The sequence below is a fragment of the Carcharhinus amblyrhynchos genome, unplaced genomic scaffold, assembly GCF_965287045.1.
Source record: "Carcharhinus amblyrhynchos unplaced genomic scaffold, sCarAmb.v2.hapA scaffold_38, whole genome shotgun sequence".
Lineage (NCBI taxonomy): Eukaryota > Metazoa > Chordata > Chondrichthyes > Carcharhiniformes > Carcharhinidae > Carcharhinus > Carcharhinus amblyrhynchos.
Window position 1 is genome coordinate 1,657,088 of NW_027649779.1, and position 19,134 is coordinate 1,676,221.

Here is a 19,134-nt window from a genome sequence, read left to right on the forward strand (position 1 = left end):
GAATCACTTTGTATATTTTACACGTTTAGTTACGGAACTCGATGGTATTTCTTCTGATAAATTGTGCTTTATTATTGTAATGTGGCAGAGACACGGAATTGTTGCAAAATTGTCTAATGTTATTTCATCATTTTTAGATTTCTTTTCTTGTTGGGGGTGTGGCAATAAAATCACCATTTTTACCATGGAATTAGTTATTTAAATAAATAAATGATGAATTGCAATGTCATCACCAGAAATAATGGGGACAATACAATTAACATTTTAGCCAAACAAATATCCCGATACAGTAAAATGCCCATTTTAATATTAACCTATTGTAAATCTCCGAGTCCATTCTGTTGGTGGTGTGGAAGGTGGGACGTGGATCCAGGCGCCGCCTCCAGCAGGGAATCAACAGGCGGCGCCTGGAAAGCCGCCCCCTTCTGCCGGGTATTTAAATACCGCTCACTGGGACTGGAATCCAACAGTCCGGGAGCTGGTTTGTTCACTGAGCTCCTGACACAACCATTTCCCCCAAATCACCAGAAAGATGAGGTCGGCCATTTCTCTCAGTTTGTTGCTGACATTCTTAACTGGTGAGTATTTATTATTACTATTGTTAAAGTCTCTCACTGTTACGGTCTCAGTGTTAGTCTCTCTCTGGAATGTTCCAGAGTCAGCAATCATTTCACTAAAATTAATCCCTGGTGTTTTTGATCTATTTTTACAGGTGTCCAGTCGGAGATTGTGTTGACTCAGCCAGAGGCAGAGACCGGGCGTCCAGGAGGCTCCCTGACACTGACCTGTAAAACCAGCGGATTCAGTCTTGGCAGCGACTGGATGGGCTGGGTCCGACAGGTTCCCGGACAGGGCCTGGAGTGGCTGCTTTATTACTATAGTTCATCCAGCAACCACTACGCCCCATCAATTAAAGATCGATTTACTGCGTCCAAAGACACTTCAAACAACATCTTCTCTTTGGAGATGACGAGGCTGAAGATCGAAGACACCGCCATCTATTACTGTACAAGAGACCACAGCGAGAGGAACCAGGGATGGACCTGAACAAGAACAGTCCAAGGGGAAATTCAGCAACTTCCATCATAACCTGAAGGTCAGTAACTGTTTTAAATATAATAATAGCGCCAGTAATCAGAGCCAAAACACAAACCACTAACGTCGTGAAAATTAAACATTAAATCAGGAAAACACACAGACGTAATGAGCTGAGCTTTTCACTGTGTTTATATTTACTGTTTCAGCTGGATATAATGCTCGTTTTACTATTTCTGATACTTGGAGGAGGTGTTTCCAGATTGTGTTTTGTAAACAGCTGCATAAATTGTAAATTACATCAGGAATACGGGTCTATTTGAAGTAAATATTGTGTGGCAGTACTGAACAGAGAGTGAGCGCAGTTTTTGTGCGGGTGTGTGTCACTGTGATACTACAGTGGGTCACAGTGCTGAGCACAGCGACATCCTCATACAAAAACCTCAGAGAAAGGGATTGTTCAAATTGGTAATCAGTACCACAGCAGGATTTCTAAAGCAAACGAGGCTTCAAAGAAATAATGTGTGGACGTAATATTAGTTTGTGAGTAGTTATAAAACTCTTTCCATAAAATCGATATTGACCGACATGCTAAATCTACACGGTGAGTTTAAAAGCAATCCGATACCCTTTATAAATATAATGACCAGGTCAAGCTGAAATAACTCACTCATTCGCTCGTGGATGAGGCAGAATCAGATTTTTCACAGAACAGTGAAATTAAATCTCTGTATTTTACAGTGAGCAGGCAGGCACAGTATTTGACATGCTGTGTCTCACTGTGATATATGGATGGCACAACAGTTACTGTCAATACAAAAACCCCTCAGCGCTAATTGACCGAGTCTCGGGCAGTGTTCTGTTTTACAATCCATCATTATTTACAGTGCTGTATTATTTATACCCCAGCACTACACAAATAGTGAGAATTAATATGAAAAATTTTTGATAACTATTTGATTATCAAATAGTGTTTTCAATAACTTGATCATATGATCCTCTGTGAAATACAAAACATTAAGATGATTTATGTTGAGCGAACGGTATCCAACAGGGTAGTAATAATTTCATGAAAAATGCAGTGATTTACTTCCCCTCTGGCTTGTGATTTTGTTTAAATACTGATGGATTTCTGTCTATTTTGTGCAGGGATGGTTATTGTATGGCCCAGCCTAGAGAATGTGATACTGTGACATGGGCTACTGGGGACAAGGGACCATGGTGACGGTGACTGCAGGTAAGAACCATGCATTTATTTAGTCAGTGTTTTATTTGAGTTTTTGTTTTACATTTTTCTCGATTTTATTAATTCACTTGTTCACTGAAATGCGGTTTGGTGGATTCTGTGCTGAAAATCTTTCCAATGTTTCATGTGATCCTGCTGAAATTGCGGTTATAGAATTCTACTGTTAATTGATAAAAGGTAAATTCAGTCTCTTGTGATTTGGTGTTTATCTGCTGAGGACATCGTTTGGCTGGGTTACATTAAATGTCTTCCTTTTGTTCAATAGTTCGGCGTTTCTGCAATGTTTAATCTCGGTGACATCTAGTGGCTGCGAGTTGTACCAACTACTCCAAAAGTATTTGAAATCTAACCCAACCTTAACAAAATGTGTTAAATTTTCTGCATTAATGTTATAAACATTTTCGGCTTAATCACAATGCTGGTTTTGTTGTGTTATTGTTGTGCTCAGTTTAATTATTAGTTACTTTGGTGATGGGCGGATTGGCTGGATTTTTAAGTGAGACTTTCCGCCAATGTGAAATTTGATTCTGTTGAAACAGTTTGTAGAATTGAGCTGCTTCTGCATGAACCGGGGTTCAGTCCCTCAGTGATGTGTTTTTCTGGTGAGGAGATTGTCTGTCTGGGTGACTTTGAAGAAGTAAAATTTGTGAAATGGTTTGGCGATTCTGCATTGTTCACACTCCGTGATACTGAGCTGTTATACACTTTGTGATTGAATCCAGAGTCTGCCGGTTTTAAACTATTTGACTGTGCCTGCTCAGAGAAATCAGGCAGGGTTTATTGCATTTGTACTTTTTTAATCGTAACCGATAATTGCTGGTTAAATCAAACCACGGTTTACGCCACTCGTCCAAAACACAGTTTGCCACTGCATACCCAATTTGGGGTACGTGCAATGTTTTACCTGATGGCTGCAGGTAAATGTTTAAATACGTTTGAATTTTTTTTGAAATATGACCCAATATGAATAGAATGTGGTAAAGCTTCAATGTTAATTTGTTGCACATATTTCACCTCCTCACAATGCTGTTGCTCTTATTCCAGATTTCTGTTTAGTTTAGTCATTCATATATTTGGTGACGAGTTGGTTTGCCGGATTGGGTACTGAAATTTTCTTGCGATGATATTTTTGATTTTATTGAATGGATACATTCAACAGATTCATTCCCTCAGTGATGTGTTTTGGTGTGTTTCTGTTGAGGAGGTTCTGTGGTTCGGTCGCTATGAATGTTAAAATGTGTGAAATGGTTTGGTGTTTCGGCATTGTTTAAACTGGGTGGCACTGAGCAGTTACATGTTTTCTGGTTGAATGCAAACAATCTTTGAGTTTGAAAATCCTTGCAGGGAGAAAACAGGCAGGTTTTGAAAAAAAAAACAAACATATTACAGCATTTTTAATTAAAGTTAAACGAACGTTTACAAATTAAAATAAATCATAACATACAACGTTCACTGGGACACTAAGTCGTTGCTGCAACTACAGACTTCTCATTAACAAATTTAATCGTAAAATTAACATAAATTAAATATTTTTAAATAGGTAATGTAACTCCATGTTCACCAAACATCATTTTATATTAATATCATTATTCATTATTCCCTCCTAATAGTTCTGCTGTGCTTCGCACACAACTAACATGACCAGAAATGTTTTTTTATGCTGGAAATATTTTGTGATAATTCCGGAAACTGTTTCAATGACAACAATCTGTTTCCGCAGCAGTGCTTAGTTCATCAAGATACTTTGCATTAATTGATATATCCCAGTGAAGTTCGCTTTCACTTAAATACGAATTTTAGAGAATAAGACGTGACTATTTGGTATTTTTGTGTCCGATTATTACATTCTTTCTGTGGAGGCGCAGCATTTCTTCCAATTCATTTGTATTTGGATGACAAGGTAATTAATCACTAATGTCATCTCAAAACTTTTGAAATGGTTTGGTGTTTCTCAATTGCTTCTGTATTTTTTGAGCACCGTGATCCTGAGCGATTACACTTTTTCCAGCTAAATGAACAAAAAAAAACAAACTCCGTTTAAAAATTATTTTCAGGATAAAACAAACAAGTATCAAAAATAAATGCATGCCAGAGCATTTTATTCATGTTAACTAATTGTTGCAGATTAAAATAAAACATGAATTATAATTCTTACTGCATCGCTATATCTCTGCTGGGGACATTACACTACCCTGAATCTGTTACATTAGATGTGCTCATTTTCAGAAAAAAAATATTTTATGCCCAATTTTCTAGATTTAAGAGAGAGGTACAGGTAGTTAAAAGTCCAAGGGAATTTTGAAATTTTTATCAGTTTAATTTAAAGTAAGTTATTAATTCTTTGTTGTAATTTGACAATTGACCACTTAGAATCCCACATTTTGAATAAACTTGACAGAGTGAACACAGTTTTCTGACAGGTGGAATTCGTTAACACTAAACAATCGTTCAATTAATGGTGTTTGAATTGCTGTAAGTGACAATAGAAACTGGATAGAGATTGACAAGTTAGTACATGAAATTCAAAAAGATTAATTTATATACAAATATCACAATAATATCATAATAGTAATATTTGTTCTACGCTTAATCATAGCATCATGGCTCCATTACCACTGAAAACAGAATAAATGTTGAATAAAGATGAATAAATGACAGGATAGAAGAATCGATTCTATTGGAACATTATGTTTAATTCTTATTAATTATTATACTGAAGAAAAAGTCTCGACTTATTTTGTGCATCATTTTTCAATGCTGCAGAGGATTTGAATCAATTGTCCTCATTGAATTTTTCACTGTTCAATTCAGATCTTTTAAATTAATCAATATTTTCAGTCAGTAAATTATATGGATGATCCAAATTATTCAATCTAAGAAGCAGTTTCATCGATCTCAAACCGCCAGGTCGTTACAGTAAATACAAATACAGAAGCACGCATTTTAACACGTTTGTAGGTTATAATAAGGCGTTGGGAGTAAAAGTGGAAATGAAAAAAATTACAACGTGATTCGATTTTAGCAAATGAATTTCAGATGTCTGAATATTTCCATTCACTAATTTGAAGTTTATTGTTTATGATTTAATTGGAACCTAATTACTTCACAATGTTCGAGGCAAAGGCAAATTTTGAATGATTGAAAACTGATTTAATTACTGAGTGCAAATCAGTAACAGGAGAACTAACTGCCAATTAACAATAACAAAATATAATATTGGTGCTAATTAATTCAAAACAAAAGACCTTGAATATAGCGCTGGTGTACAAAATACAATCCGTTTTAGAGAATATTTAAGTGTATCGAAAATGAATTCAGAAACATAACATGTCTTTACTCAGCTCTGCTCAGCTCGATAAAGTATTTTGCCTTGATTATTGCGTTAACTACATTTAATTAAGAAATTAGTTCGAATCATGCAATGATTTTCAATGTTAACATTTCCATGTTTGTTTAATTCTTATAATGTTACGGCATCTCTGTGAGGGACATTGAACTGCCCTGAAACTGATATTTTTGATTGCTCATTTTCAGCGAAATTACATCTTTACGAGAGGTGATACAGATAGAGAGAAATAATTAAAAGTCAAGGATTTTTTTTTAATTTTCAAATGAATATCAGTTTCATTTAAAATAGGTCATTGGTTTTCTGTTGTTGTACGTTGACCATTGATCAATGAGAATCCAACAGTTTGAATGAAATTGACAGATTGAACAGATCTTTCTGCTGGGAACTCGGCTGTTGCACCGTTTGTGTCTCAGCGTGTGGTCACTGTGTTGGGACCAGGAATCTGTCTGACTGGTTATAAACCTTCTGGCCCCTTCTGCTGTATTTCGGGGACTGAAATTTGATTTATTTCTTCAAGAAACTTGTAACTCTGAGATTTGTGACAGTTTGACTTGATATTTGACTCGGCGTCTCAGAAATGAGATCCCTGAAGCATATTGCCACCATCAGAGAGCAGAAACTTCACACTGTAGAGGGGAGAATTGGGTGATTTTTAAGCAGTGATGTACCGGCCTTGGGAATGTTCGGTGAACAAGTACAAAGTGAGATTTACTATATTGTGTTCCATATTACAGCAATCCCTGAACTGTTTAGTATGACAGTTGAAGCGCCTAATTCATTTGCATCTTTTTTTAAATCTTCTAAAGGCATTTTAGAGTCATTTGCTCGGCCAGAATTTTTAATCTTCCCTAATTGTTCCTTGAGAAAGTGTTGATTTGAAACATCCTTGAATAACTGCAGTCCATATGCTGCAAACATCCACTCTGCTGTTTAGGCAGAAAGTTCCAGGATTTTGACCAAGCGACTATGAATGAATTGAGATGTTGTTTCAAGTCAGGATGGTGTGTGTTTTGGAGGGGAGCTTGCAGGTGATAGCGTTCATTGTGGCTGCTGCCCTTGTCCTGTTAGGATGTAAATGCAGCGGGTTTGGACAGTGTAATCTATGGAGCCTTGGTGAGTTGCTGCAGTGCATGTTGTATATAATACACACTGCTGACACTGCTTGTTAGTGATGGAGAGAATGAATAAGGTGAATGAGGGGGCGGATAACTTTGTGGGTGAATTTACCCTGGATTGTCTCAAATTTCGTGAAATTTTGCAAGTTTCACTCATTGAGGAAAGAGGAAATTATTTAATTGTGAGTGACTTGTGAAAGATTTAAATGTTTTTTCCAGCCATTGGCCCACAGTCCGTATTGTGCTCACTTGTCACTCCCACTTACTGTGTGAGTGGGTGAGTATGTGTGGAGTGATTGTGCTTTTCCAGACTGAATCAGCCAGATAGAGGCTTACACACATCACACACACAAATACACACATACACACTCTCATATTCTCTCTCACATGCACACATATATACACACACTTACTTGCTCTCTCATATGACATCTCTCAAACACATTCTCTTTCTCTCATGTTCTACATACTCTCTCTCACTTACAAATAAATACATACACTCGCTCTCTCAATCGTTCTTTCTCTCAAACATCACCTCTCTCACACGCACACAGTCTCTCCATCTCTTACACACGAACACACATGTATAGACAATGTATCTCTCTTAAACTCTCCACCTATCACAGACACATGTTCTCTCAATAATTATTTCACTCATACGCACTCAAGCATACACCCTGTCTATTTTTTACACTTTTTTCTCACTCACACAAACTTTGCCCTCCCCTCCACACACACACACACACACACACACACACACACATATCGCTTCTATCACCCACACACATTGCACTCATCATTCTCACTCACACACGATCCCATGCAAACTTTCACACACTCATGAGCAGTTTATTTTGCTTTCCAATAGACACACTGTCCCCTCTTGCAAACGCAGCTCACTGGCTCGCACGCGTGCAAACACAGTATATCACAGATAGGCACCTTCACACACACACACACATACACACACACACACACACACACACAGTCATACACACAAACACTCTCACCCTCCCTCCCTGGCACACAGAACCAAGCACACTCTCACACACTTTCCATCTCACATACGTAAGAGAGACTGTCATTGATACCAAAGAACAGAATCATAGGATCCTGCAGTAGAGAAGGAGGCCATTCAGTCCATCGAGTCTGCACTAGCAGCAGTCCCACCAATGCCCCATCCTCATAACCACATGTATTTACCCTAACTAGTCCCCCTGAAACTAAGGGACAATTTAGCACGCCAATCCACTGACCCCGCACATCTTTGGTCTGTGGGAGGAAACAGGAGCACCCAATGAAACCCAAGCAGACACGGGGTGGACTTGCTAACTCCACACACAATGACCCATATCGGGAATTGAACTGTGAGGCAGCGGCGCTAATCACTGTGCCACAGTGCCCATCCACGTTACTCCCCGCCGCCCCCTTCCCCTCCCCTGTAACATTTGAATGTGGGCGGGATCGAGGAGCCCGAGTAAAACACAAGTGAATCAGTTACAGAGGGAAATTCTTCTCTGTTTGGAGTCATATTTAGCACAAAGCAAGATGGTAATGGTTGTTGAAGGTCGAACATCTAAGTTGAGATATCACTGCAGGAGTTCGGCAGGGGGCTGTTCTGGGACCAACAATCTTCTATTGCTTCATCAATGACACATTCCATCCAACATGAGGTCAGAAGTAGGGATTTCCATGTGTTACACCGGACACAAAGACACAAGCAATAAGAAGGGATCTGGCTGAGACTAAGTCCGCCTGGCTCCCCAATACTGGTGTAAACTTGGTGTTTGATTCCTGTGTGACCCTAGTTTTGCTGGAAGCTTCCCTTCCAGCTCCCTCAGTCTGTCTATTTGTTCACTGATCCGTGTTTCTGAAAGAAAGGCCCCGACATTAAAGCAGCTGCCCGGTGATCTACACTGATTCCTGACTTTACACAGCCCTGTTACTGAAAGCTGATCAATGGAGAGAATCGGGAAAAGATCGATGGAGAGGGAGAGGAGGAGGTGGCTCACTGACTCTCTCACCCTCACCCACACTGACTCACTCACCCTCAATCTCTCATCCTCACTCAAATAACTTCACTCACTCACCTTATCTTACCTACCTTCTCTCGCTGGCACACTCTCACTCACTCACCCTCACTCACTCAACCTCACTCACTCAACCACAATCACTCACCCTCACTCTCTCATTCACGCTTACTCACTCGTCCTCACTCACTCACCCTTGCTCACTCATCCACCCTCACACACACTCACCCTCACACACACACCCTCACACACATTTACCCTCACACACACTCACCCTCACACACACTCACCCTCACACACCCTCACCCTCACACACCCTCACCCTCACACGCACTCACCCTCACGCACTCACCCTCACGCACTCACCCTCACACACTCACCCTGACTCACTCACCCTGACTCACTCACCCTGACTCACTCACCCTGACTCTCTCGGCCTCACGCACTCGCCCTCACGCACTCGCCCTCACTCACTCGTCCTGAGAAACTCACTGATCCTGATTCACCCTGAGTCAGTCACCCTCACACACTCACTCACAATCACTCACTCATATTCGCTCTCTCACTCTCATCCATTCTCACTCACTCACCCACAAGCACTCACACACCCTCATTCAACTTCGCGCATTCACTCAAACACACGCCCTGACTCACGCATCCTCACACCCTCACTCACTCACAATCACTCACTCATATTCGCTCACTCACTCTCATCCATCCTCACTCACTCACCCACACACACTCATTCAACCTCACTCGTTGACCCTCAATCACACGTCCTAACTCTCTCATTCTCACACCCTCACTGACTCACTCACATTCACTCACTCTCTCACCCTCAGTCACGCACCCACATTCACTCACCCTCACGCACTCACCCTCACGCGCCTTCATTAACTCACTGTCACTCAGCCACCCTCACTCATACACCATCACTCACTCAACCTCACTCACTAAACCGCGCTCATTGACTTCGACCCTCAGTCAGTCATCAACATTCATACTCACCTTCATTCACTGATCCCACTAATCCACCCTCACTCACCCAGTCTCACTCACTCTCACTCACTCACCCCATTCACTATCACTCACTCACTCACTTCACTTACCCACCCTCACTCATCAAGTCTCACTCACACTCACTCACCCACCCACCCCCAAAGACTCAAGCTCAATGACCCTCTCTCTGTCTCGCTCTGAATTACGCCCGGTCACCCATTCAAACTCACTCAGACTCACGCACATACATTCACTCACAAACCCTCCCATGCTCATCATCACTCAACTTCACTACCCTAACTCACAAATCCTCAATCACTCACCCTCATCAAACACCTTCACTCACTCACCCTCACTCTCCCACCCATCCACATTCATTCTCCCTCACACACCACCTTGACTCACTCACTCTCACCCCTCACTTACTCAGTTACATTCACTCCCTCACCCTCATTCACTCAATCTCACTCACTTTCACTCACCCACCTCCACTAACCTTCACACATCTTCACTCACTCTCCCTCATTCTTTCAATCTTGCTTACCTTCAATCATCTAGCCACCTTCACTCACATTCAGCCACCTTCACTCCCTACCCTCTCTCACACACCCTCATTTAGTCACGCTCTCTCACCCTCACCCACAATTACTCACCCTAAATCACTCATCATCACTCAAAGAACTTCACTCACTCACCTTCCGTCACACATATACCATCACTCATCCACTCTCACTCATCTAATCACTCACACTCTCTCACTCACACTCACTAAATCTGTGTGGGGAAGGTCTGCAATGGGAGAGAAGAACGATCTCAAGCGGCCGTTTGGTGTTCAAAGGTGGGAGCTGCCCTGGGAGTGCAGAGAGCTGGAGGGAATCGCTGGGGGCTCAGGGACAGGGACAATGGCAAAGAGTCAGGGAGAACAGGAGGCGAGGGGAAGGGCAGAGAGCCGTGGGTGGGGGAAGGGCAGAGAGGCCGGGGAAAGGGCACATAGCCGGGGAACAGGGCGGAAAGCCAGGGGAAAGGGCAGAGAGAGAGAGGAGAAAGGACAGGGAGCAGGGGGAAGAGGGCAGAGAGACCAGTGAAAGGGGAGAGAGCCGAAAAGAAGGGCAGAGAGATGGGGGAAAAGGTAGAAAGACCAGGGAAAGGGAAGAGAACCAGGAAAAAGGCAGGGAGGCACGAAAAAGGGCAGGGAGGCAGGAGAAAGGCCAGAGAGCCGAGGGAAAGGGCAAAGAGCCCAGGGGAAAGGGCAGGAGAGTCAGGGGGAAAGGTCAGAGAGCTGGGGGAAAGGAGAAAGAGGGGAGGGGGCAGAGACAGAGGGCAGAGAGCTGAGGGAAAGCGTAGGGGACTGAGGAAAAGAGCAGAGAACCGGGCGAGAGGGCACAGAGCTGGAGGGAAGTGTAGAGAGTCAGGTGGAAATACACAGAGCCGGATAAATGAGAAAACGAGCCACCGTGAAAGTCAGAGACCCAGGGGAAAGGGCAAAGAGCTGGGGAAAATGGGCAGAGAGCGGGTGATGGATGGGCGGAGTGAGGAGGTTCAGAATAGAGCTAGCACCACAATCAGCTCATCTGTAATCTCAGTGAATGATAGAGGAGACTTCAGGGTCCGAATGGCCAACTCCTGCTATTAATGTCTGATCCTTCAATTCGTTAATGTTGCATTTATTTGAATTTATAATCACATTTAGAGTTTCCTGATCATTCAGCAAGTATTCATTCCGGAGGTATTTTTGAAGCAAAGTCACTAATCTCCGTTTTGTGGATTGAGAGGCAGTGAGTTGGAGAGAGGAAGGGGCACCAATCAGTTTGAACCCAGGCAATTTCCAAAACTAGTGTGGAGATGCCGGAGTGAGGTTGTTGTGGGCACAGTAAGGATCTCACTGCACCAGGTTAAAGTCCAACAGGTTTATTTGGAATCACAAGCTGTTGGAGCTCCCTCATCAGGTGAGTGGATGATATGAATGAAGAGACAACTTCTTCATCACAAAGTGTTGTTGTTTGAGAAATAAATAGTTGCTGCAACAATTGAGACAATATTTGCTTTTCTCTGTTAATCCAATGAATGATATGCCATTTTGACACTTTGTGAATGTATTTTTCTTCTTAATTTGCTCGAGGTGGAGACAAGGATGTCAGTTTCTTCAGAGATGACTTTTCCCAATTGATAGAAATAACATAATCTGAAAGGCAGATATAGGATTAAATCTGGAAATATTGGGATAAATTCATAATTCTAATCAATGTTCGGGATAGAAGCACATAACATAGAAGCAGGAGTGGTCATTTAGCCCTCTGAGCCTACTCCGCCATTCACTTTGGTCAGATCTCATCAATATCCTGATCATACCTATTACCCATATCCCTCATCAATATCCTGATCATACCTAGAACCCATATAACACCAAGAGCTATATCTGATATAGAAACATATTTGTAAAAATATGTTTGATGACTTAATAAACGCAAATAAGAGTCTAACTTGTTCAATTGGCTATTCTTTCCCAGCGACACCGTCTCCGCCCACTCTCTACAGCCTGGTCTCCTCCTGTCAGCAACACAACTCCGACGGCGCCGTCACCTACGGCTGTTTGGCGATGGATTACTCTCCAGATGTCTCCAAACTGACGTGGAAGAAAAATGGGCAGCCGATCACCAGTGGGTTTAAGACTTACCCGTCAGTGAGAAACACGAAGGGGACCTATACACTGAGCAGCCAGTTAACCATCACCGACTCAGCGGGAGAATGCCCCAGAATTGACTGTGAGGTTCGACACAGTGACTCAGTCAAGAGCGTTGAAATGCCATGTAAGTGTTTTGAAACCTGGGCAAGAGAGGGGCGCTGTGAATGAACTGTATAAGGCCTTAGTCATAACTGATTTGTAGCAATTTGAAAAATGTAAACTGCGCAAAATCCAGGTAAATATCTACTGACTGATAAGTTACTCAGAACTCCAATGTGTGAGAAAGTGGAACTGAGCAGCGACAGATCAGCCATGATCTTATTGAATGCCGGGGCAGGCTCGAAGGGCTGGATGGCCTACTCCTGCTCCTATTTGTTATGTTCTTATTATGTTCTTACTGAACACAAAATTAGTGATGTAATGATGGGGCTGTATTACACACTAGTTAGGCCACGTTTGGAGAACCATCGAAATGTTACGGTGCAGAAGGAGACCATTTAGCCCATCATGTCTGTGCTGGCCAAAAGTGACAACATAGAAGCTAGCCATTCATTTTAATCCCACTTTCTAGTCTTTGCTTCATAGCCTTGTTGGTTAAAGCACTTGAGATGCAGATCCAGATACATCTTAAGTGACCATGCTCCCTGGTAATTGAGCCCTCCACTTGGGGAATGTATTATTTCTACCTACGTCCCGTATAATTTTGTGAACCACAATTATGTCACACCTCAGCCTCCTCTTTTTTTCTAAGGAGAACAATTCCTGCCTATTCAATCTCGCCTCATGGCTGCAATGTTCAGGCCCTGGCAACATTCCTGTAAACCTCATCTCTCTCCAGAGTCATTACGTCATTCCTGCAACGTGATGGTCAGGACTATGCAGCAAACTCCAAACGTGGCCTAACTAGTGTGTTACACAGCCCCATCATTACATCACTGATTTTGTTTTCAATACCTCACACATTGGGGGAATTAATCCAAAATGCTTTCTTGATGAACTTGTCCAGTTGCCCTACCATTTAAAAGTAACTGTGGACATTCAGTACAAGGTCTTGCATTTCCTCAATCTCTCTCAACCTTCTGTTTTATTGACTATTCCCTTGCTCTGTTTGCCCTCCGCAAATGCATTCCGTGACACTTCTGACGGTTGAATTCTATTTACCATTTCCCTGCCAATTCAACAAAGCCATGGACACAATTCTCAAATCGGCAGCTCTGGTGCTAAAATAAAAGAACTAATTTTAATTGTTGTCAATTGAATTTTCAAGTGGTGTCTAAACATGTGTTTGTTGAAGGTGACATCCCCCCAACCGTTATCCTCACCGTGAGTTCCAGTGAAGAAATCACAAGCAGCAAATTTGCAACCATCGTCTGTTCAATCATCGATTTCCAGCCAGGGTCACTGACGGTGAAGTGGCTGAAGAATGGGGAACCCGTGCATTCAGGAATTGTCACCTCTCCCGCCTGTCAAGTGAACGGGAACTTCTCGGCCAGCAGCCGGCTGACAGTCTCCGCTGGGGAATGGTTCAGCAAAGCGGTCTATACCTGCCAGGTCACTCACCAAGGAAACACTCAGAGTCTGAACATCAGCTCATATCAGGGTAAGAGACTCAAACAGAGGATAAAATATATCATTCCGATGTTAACCGGAATTACAGATCTATTAATGTTGGTACAACGCATAGAATAACTTCTAAGTTATTGTCATGTAATTTGCTGCATTAGGGCAAGGCCTCCTTCAGAATTTCATCACAAAAGCAATTGTTTGTTATCCCTTCATGAGAGGCGCATTTATTTCCCAAACCCGGGGGCACTTCAATGTGAACCACGTTGCTGTGAATCTGGAGTCACATGCATACCAGGCCAGATAAAGACAGCGGATTTACTTGTTAAAAAGGATTTGTGAACTGGAAGAGGTTTTACAGCAATGGCTTCATAACAATGATTTCAACTTTTAATTATACATTTTTATAGAATTCAGATTTAATATTTGCAATGATGGGATTCGAATCTGTGTCTCCAGAACCTTGCCCTAGGTTACAAGCCCATTGACAACACCATATGCCTCTGCCTCCCCGTAAAGGAGTGCTCCCTTCCATTTTGAAGTAATATAGTGAGAGAGATGGCCTTGATGTCAACGTTTTTTTTTCCCTGAGACAGCTGGTAAGATTCAGAGAGACAGTGGGGATCGGTCTATTTCACAGATCACAGCACAGGGGTAAAATTTCAGAAAGTGCATCCACCCTATTTATAAATTAACGCCCAGTATTGGTTTCCCTGAGTTCAGGATGGTGTATTGTTTGGGAATCCTGCAATGTTGATTAATGAAAATGGTACCGCTGCTCCAATACTTTAATAAAGGGAATAAGTTCATAGAACAAGCTGGTTTTTCATCGCCCATTGATGGTGAAAGGCAGCAGTTAGAGATTGATGTATTGGAGGTGACTTCATCTCCTTCAGGCTGAAGACTGCTGTCCTGCTTCTGAAGGGGAACTAGGGTTGATTTCCATTTCTCATTCACAGGTCCTCTCCAGTGCCTTGATACCACAGTGAAGATACAGCCACCACCAATCGAACAGGTCTTACTGGAGGCGACCGCGACCTTAACCTGCATCATTTCTCATGCTCCTGATGGAGTTAACGTGTCCTGGATCCGAGACAGGAAGTATTTGAAATCAGAGATTGCTGAAAAGCCCGGAGCGGATCCTGACAGTGTGATCAGCAAACTAAACATCTCGACACAAGCCTGGCTGAGTGCGGCTGTGTTTGAGTGCGTGGTGAGCCATCAGGATCTGCCGACTCCTCTAAGAACATCTATCCACAAAGAAACAGGTGAGCTGAGAGATTGAAGCAATAAATGTAGGGTCAACGACAGGGTTCTGAGCAATGTGGAGGAACAGGGAGATCTTGGGGTTCATATCCACAGATCTCTGAAAGTTGCCTCTCAAATGGATAGAACAGTGAAGGCTTACAGTGTGTCAGGGTTTATTGACAGGGAGTTTGAGTTTAAAAGCCGTGTAGTTATCTGCAAATATATCGAACCTTGGTGAGACCACATTTGGAATATTGTGTTCAGTTCTGGTCACCTCACTATAAGAAGGGTGTTGAAGGATTCGAGAGAGTGCAGAGGAGATTTACCAAGATGCTGCCTGGTTTGGAGGGTAGGTCGTATGAGGAAAGGTTGAGGGAGCTGGGGCTTTTCTCTTTAGAGCGGAGGGGGATGAGAGGCGACTTAATAGAGGTTTATAAGATGGTGAGGGGGATAGATAGAGTGGACGTGCAGAGACTATTTCATCGGGTGGATGTAGCTGTTAGTAGGGGGCATAACGTTGAGGTTCATGGTGGGAGATATAGGAGGGATGCCTGAGGTAGGTTATTCAATCAGAGAGTGGTTGGGTTGTGGGATACGCTGCCTGCTGTGGTAGTGGAGTCAGACACTTCAGGAACTTTCAAGCGGTTATTGGATCAGCATGTGGAACACTCCAGAATGATAGGGAGTGGAATAGCTTGATCTTGAGTTTGGACATAGCTCGGCACAACATTTGTGGGTCGAAGGGCCTCTACTGTGCTGTACTGTTCAGTGTTTCTATGCTTCTATATAAATGCATCATTGTGTCTATCTCCAGTGGAATTGTACAAGTCAATATTTAATACTCAGCGTATTAATGGCCTCCCCTGAACTGAATGACTCTGGGCCGATTGATATGTTTATGGGGAGTTTGATGCGTTGATGTGTGAAAAGTGAACTGAAGGCGATGTTATTGGGTTTAGATCAAAAAAGAAGGGAGGAGCCTGATGTGGAGCATCAAAAATAAAAACCAGAAAAGAAAAGTAGATCAGTTGGGCCGAATGGCCTGATTCTGTGCTGTAAACTTTCTGAAACTTCCCCGTCCGCCCCCCTGAGTTATTTGAGAAAACAATTGTGTTCACCTCTCCTCCAAGCTGGAAGTCAAAAATGGAAACATTTAAAATCAAAATCGAAGCACACTTTCCTGATATCTCACCAGTGGTTTCATTGTCTCCAGAATTCTCCAGTTTATTATTGATTGTACGTTTTCTGCAGATCCAAATCCGCGGGAACCGGTCGTCTCTGTCCTCCTGCCCTCGGCAGAAGAAGTCTCCGCTCAGAGTTTCGTCTCCCTCAGCTGCTTAGTGAGAGGTTTCTCCCCCCGAGAGATCTTCGTCAAGTGGACCGTCAACGACAAGCCGGTGAATCCCGGGAACTACAGGAACACCAAGGTGGTGGCGGAGAACGGCAATAGCTCCTTCTTCATGTACAGCCTGTTATCCATTGCAGCAGAGGAATGGTCCAGCGGCGCTTCTTACTCCTGTGTGGTGGGGCATGAAGCCATCCCCTTGAAGATCATCAACAGAACAGTTGACAAATCCAGCGGTAAACCCAGTTTTGTGAACATTTCCCTTGCACTGATGGACGCTGTTAATTCATGTCAATGAGAATCACTCGGTTACATTAAAAACTACAATAAAAAGAATAAAATCATTTTCCTCTAACGATAAATGAAATACCCAATTGCTTTATTGATTGTTTTTTTCCCGTTTTACGTCCAATAGATAGTTTTGGTTTGAGTCAGATATTTTCAGGCCTCAGACCCAAGTCTTGTTGAGCCAATGCATCCTGCTCAGATCCACCCTTTCTTAGAGACAGAGTAGAGCACATTTATGACAATATTCTCCAAAACGTCTTCACCGACTTTCCTGCCTGAGGAAAAACCGACAATTTCAACATTTGCGTCAAACATTCTCAATATTTAGATCTCGGTGTTTCTGTTTCTCTCATTGTCCATGCCTTTACCGTTTCATGTCAGCTTTAAGCTGCTGCATCACACCCACTGAACAGAAGTAAGGGCCACACATAAACATTGAGAAATAATCCCCCATCAGATTGAGGGAGAGTGAAATTGTTAACATCCTGGATTCCTACTCACCCAACAAAGAGACGGGAGGATCAGTACCTAACCCATGTACCACTACTTCTTCAATGAAAAGAGGAGGAATGTCATAATTTAGTCTACTGCATCTCCACCCCCTCAGTGGTTAGAACCATCAGGGGCATTGCATCACAGGGTAGAGAGAGGGAAACTATGAGCTCACTGCCCTCCCTCTCCCTAAGTCGCGTGTTTGGAAGGGAACGGCTCTCTAATCAGGAGTCAGTTGTCATCAGTATAAATTAGCTTCCTTCTTTTGGCTCTAGATTTTGAAGTATCATTCTCATTATCAAAGTATCATTGAAGTATATAATACACATAAACTAATATATGCATATATATTTATGCAACATACTTCAAAAATGTTTCAACACTCTTGTTCCTGTTAATCATGTGCTGGCATTGATTTCCCATAATACAAATTTAAACAAGTAATAGAATCCTCCCCAGTTTTCACTGTTCTGTCCCTGATGATTCTGAGATGCATCAATGAATTATTTCATTCACTCTCCTGATATCACCGTGCCACTCACATAAAAGACATTTAAACAGCAAAGCCTGAAAATGTGCTCCATTCTTCGGATTGTTTGGATCACGTTCAGTTAACAATTGCCGGTGAAACTTGAAGCAACAGTTAAAAAATATACATACTGACAATACTACACAAAACTGTCACAATTAGAAATACAGGTGTAGCCGTACACACACACACACACACACACACACACACACACACACACACACACACACACACACACACACACGAATATGTAGACTCAAACTTGTACAAACAGGCACTAAAATAACAACATATGCGCACAATCAAATATATAGAAAAGCACTCACACAAATACACATAAAACACACAAGTTCATACACTTCTGTGAATCGGTACACAGACCCAGACACAAACACATACATACATCGACAGATAGATACACGTGCATGTAGACCCGCATAAATGCACAAACACATACATATACTCAAATATGTATATATATTAGCAAGCATTCACCCTGACAGGAATATACATAAAGACACAGACAATGTTATACACATTAACAGATATATATGGAAATGCATATCAACAAATAAGCAGGCTGCATATAGATGAATGGACAGCAAAACATTTGCACGCAAACATGTGGACACAAACATTAACATGCTCATACAGGACAGAATACCATAGCACACATTACAACATATCGAAACACAAACACGAATCAAAATATCGTTATGAAGAACTATCAACACGTATATACATACATGCATGTTAACGGGTACACACAGATAAATGGGGAAACAGACGCAATCAGAAAGGGAAACAAATCTTACTAGAATGGCAGAAATTAAGACATAGTAATAGATAGAGGCACATGTGCACCGATTAAGAGTGGCATTAATAATTATACATGGACTTAACACAATAATAGAGTCATACACACACAATACCAGAAAAATAAAATATACACTCAGATGCAGACACACAACTACACAAATCAACAAATACAGACAAATGAATGCGTACATTAACGCTCTTGTACATATATTAACTCAGAGCCAAAGATTAATACAGAGCACGAGATGATCATGCACACGCACACAAATGCAAAATCTTAAATAAGGTAAATGATGAAAGTAAAATTTAAACATAAATTTTAATGGACATATCTACCGACAATTCGCTCAATGTACACTGCACCAAAAACACGTGGAAAAACTAAATTAAGCT

The 19,134-nt window shown here is 42.0% G+C and overlaps 1 gene segment (V, D, J or C); it reads left to right on the forward strand.

Annotated features, from left to right (window-relative positions):
• Positions 1–532: 532 nt before the first annotated feature.
• LOC145362372 (Ig heavy chain C region-like) lies at positions 533–16,911 on the forward strand. The segment is given in 7 exon segments: positions 533–578; positions 713–1,013; positions 2,229–2,272; positions 12,282–12,587; positions 13,752–14,057; positions 14,980–15,288; positions 16,520–16,911. Coding segments are annotated over 7 exon segments (1,704 nt in total).
• The last annotated feature ends 2,223 nt before the right edge of the window (positions 16,912–19,134 follow it).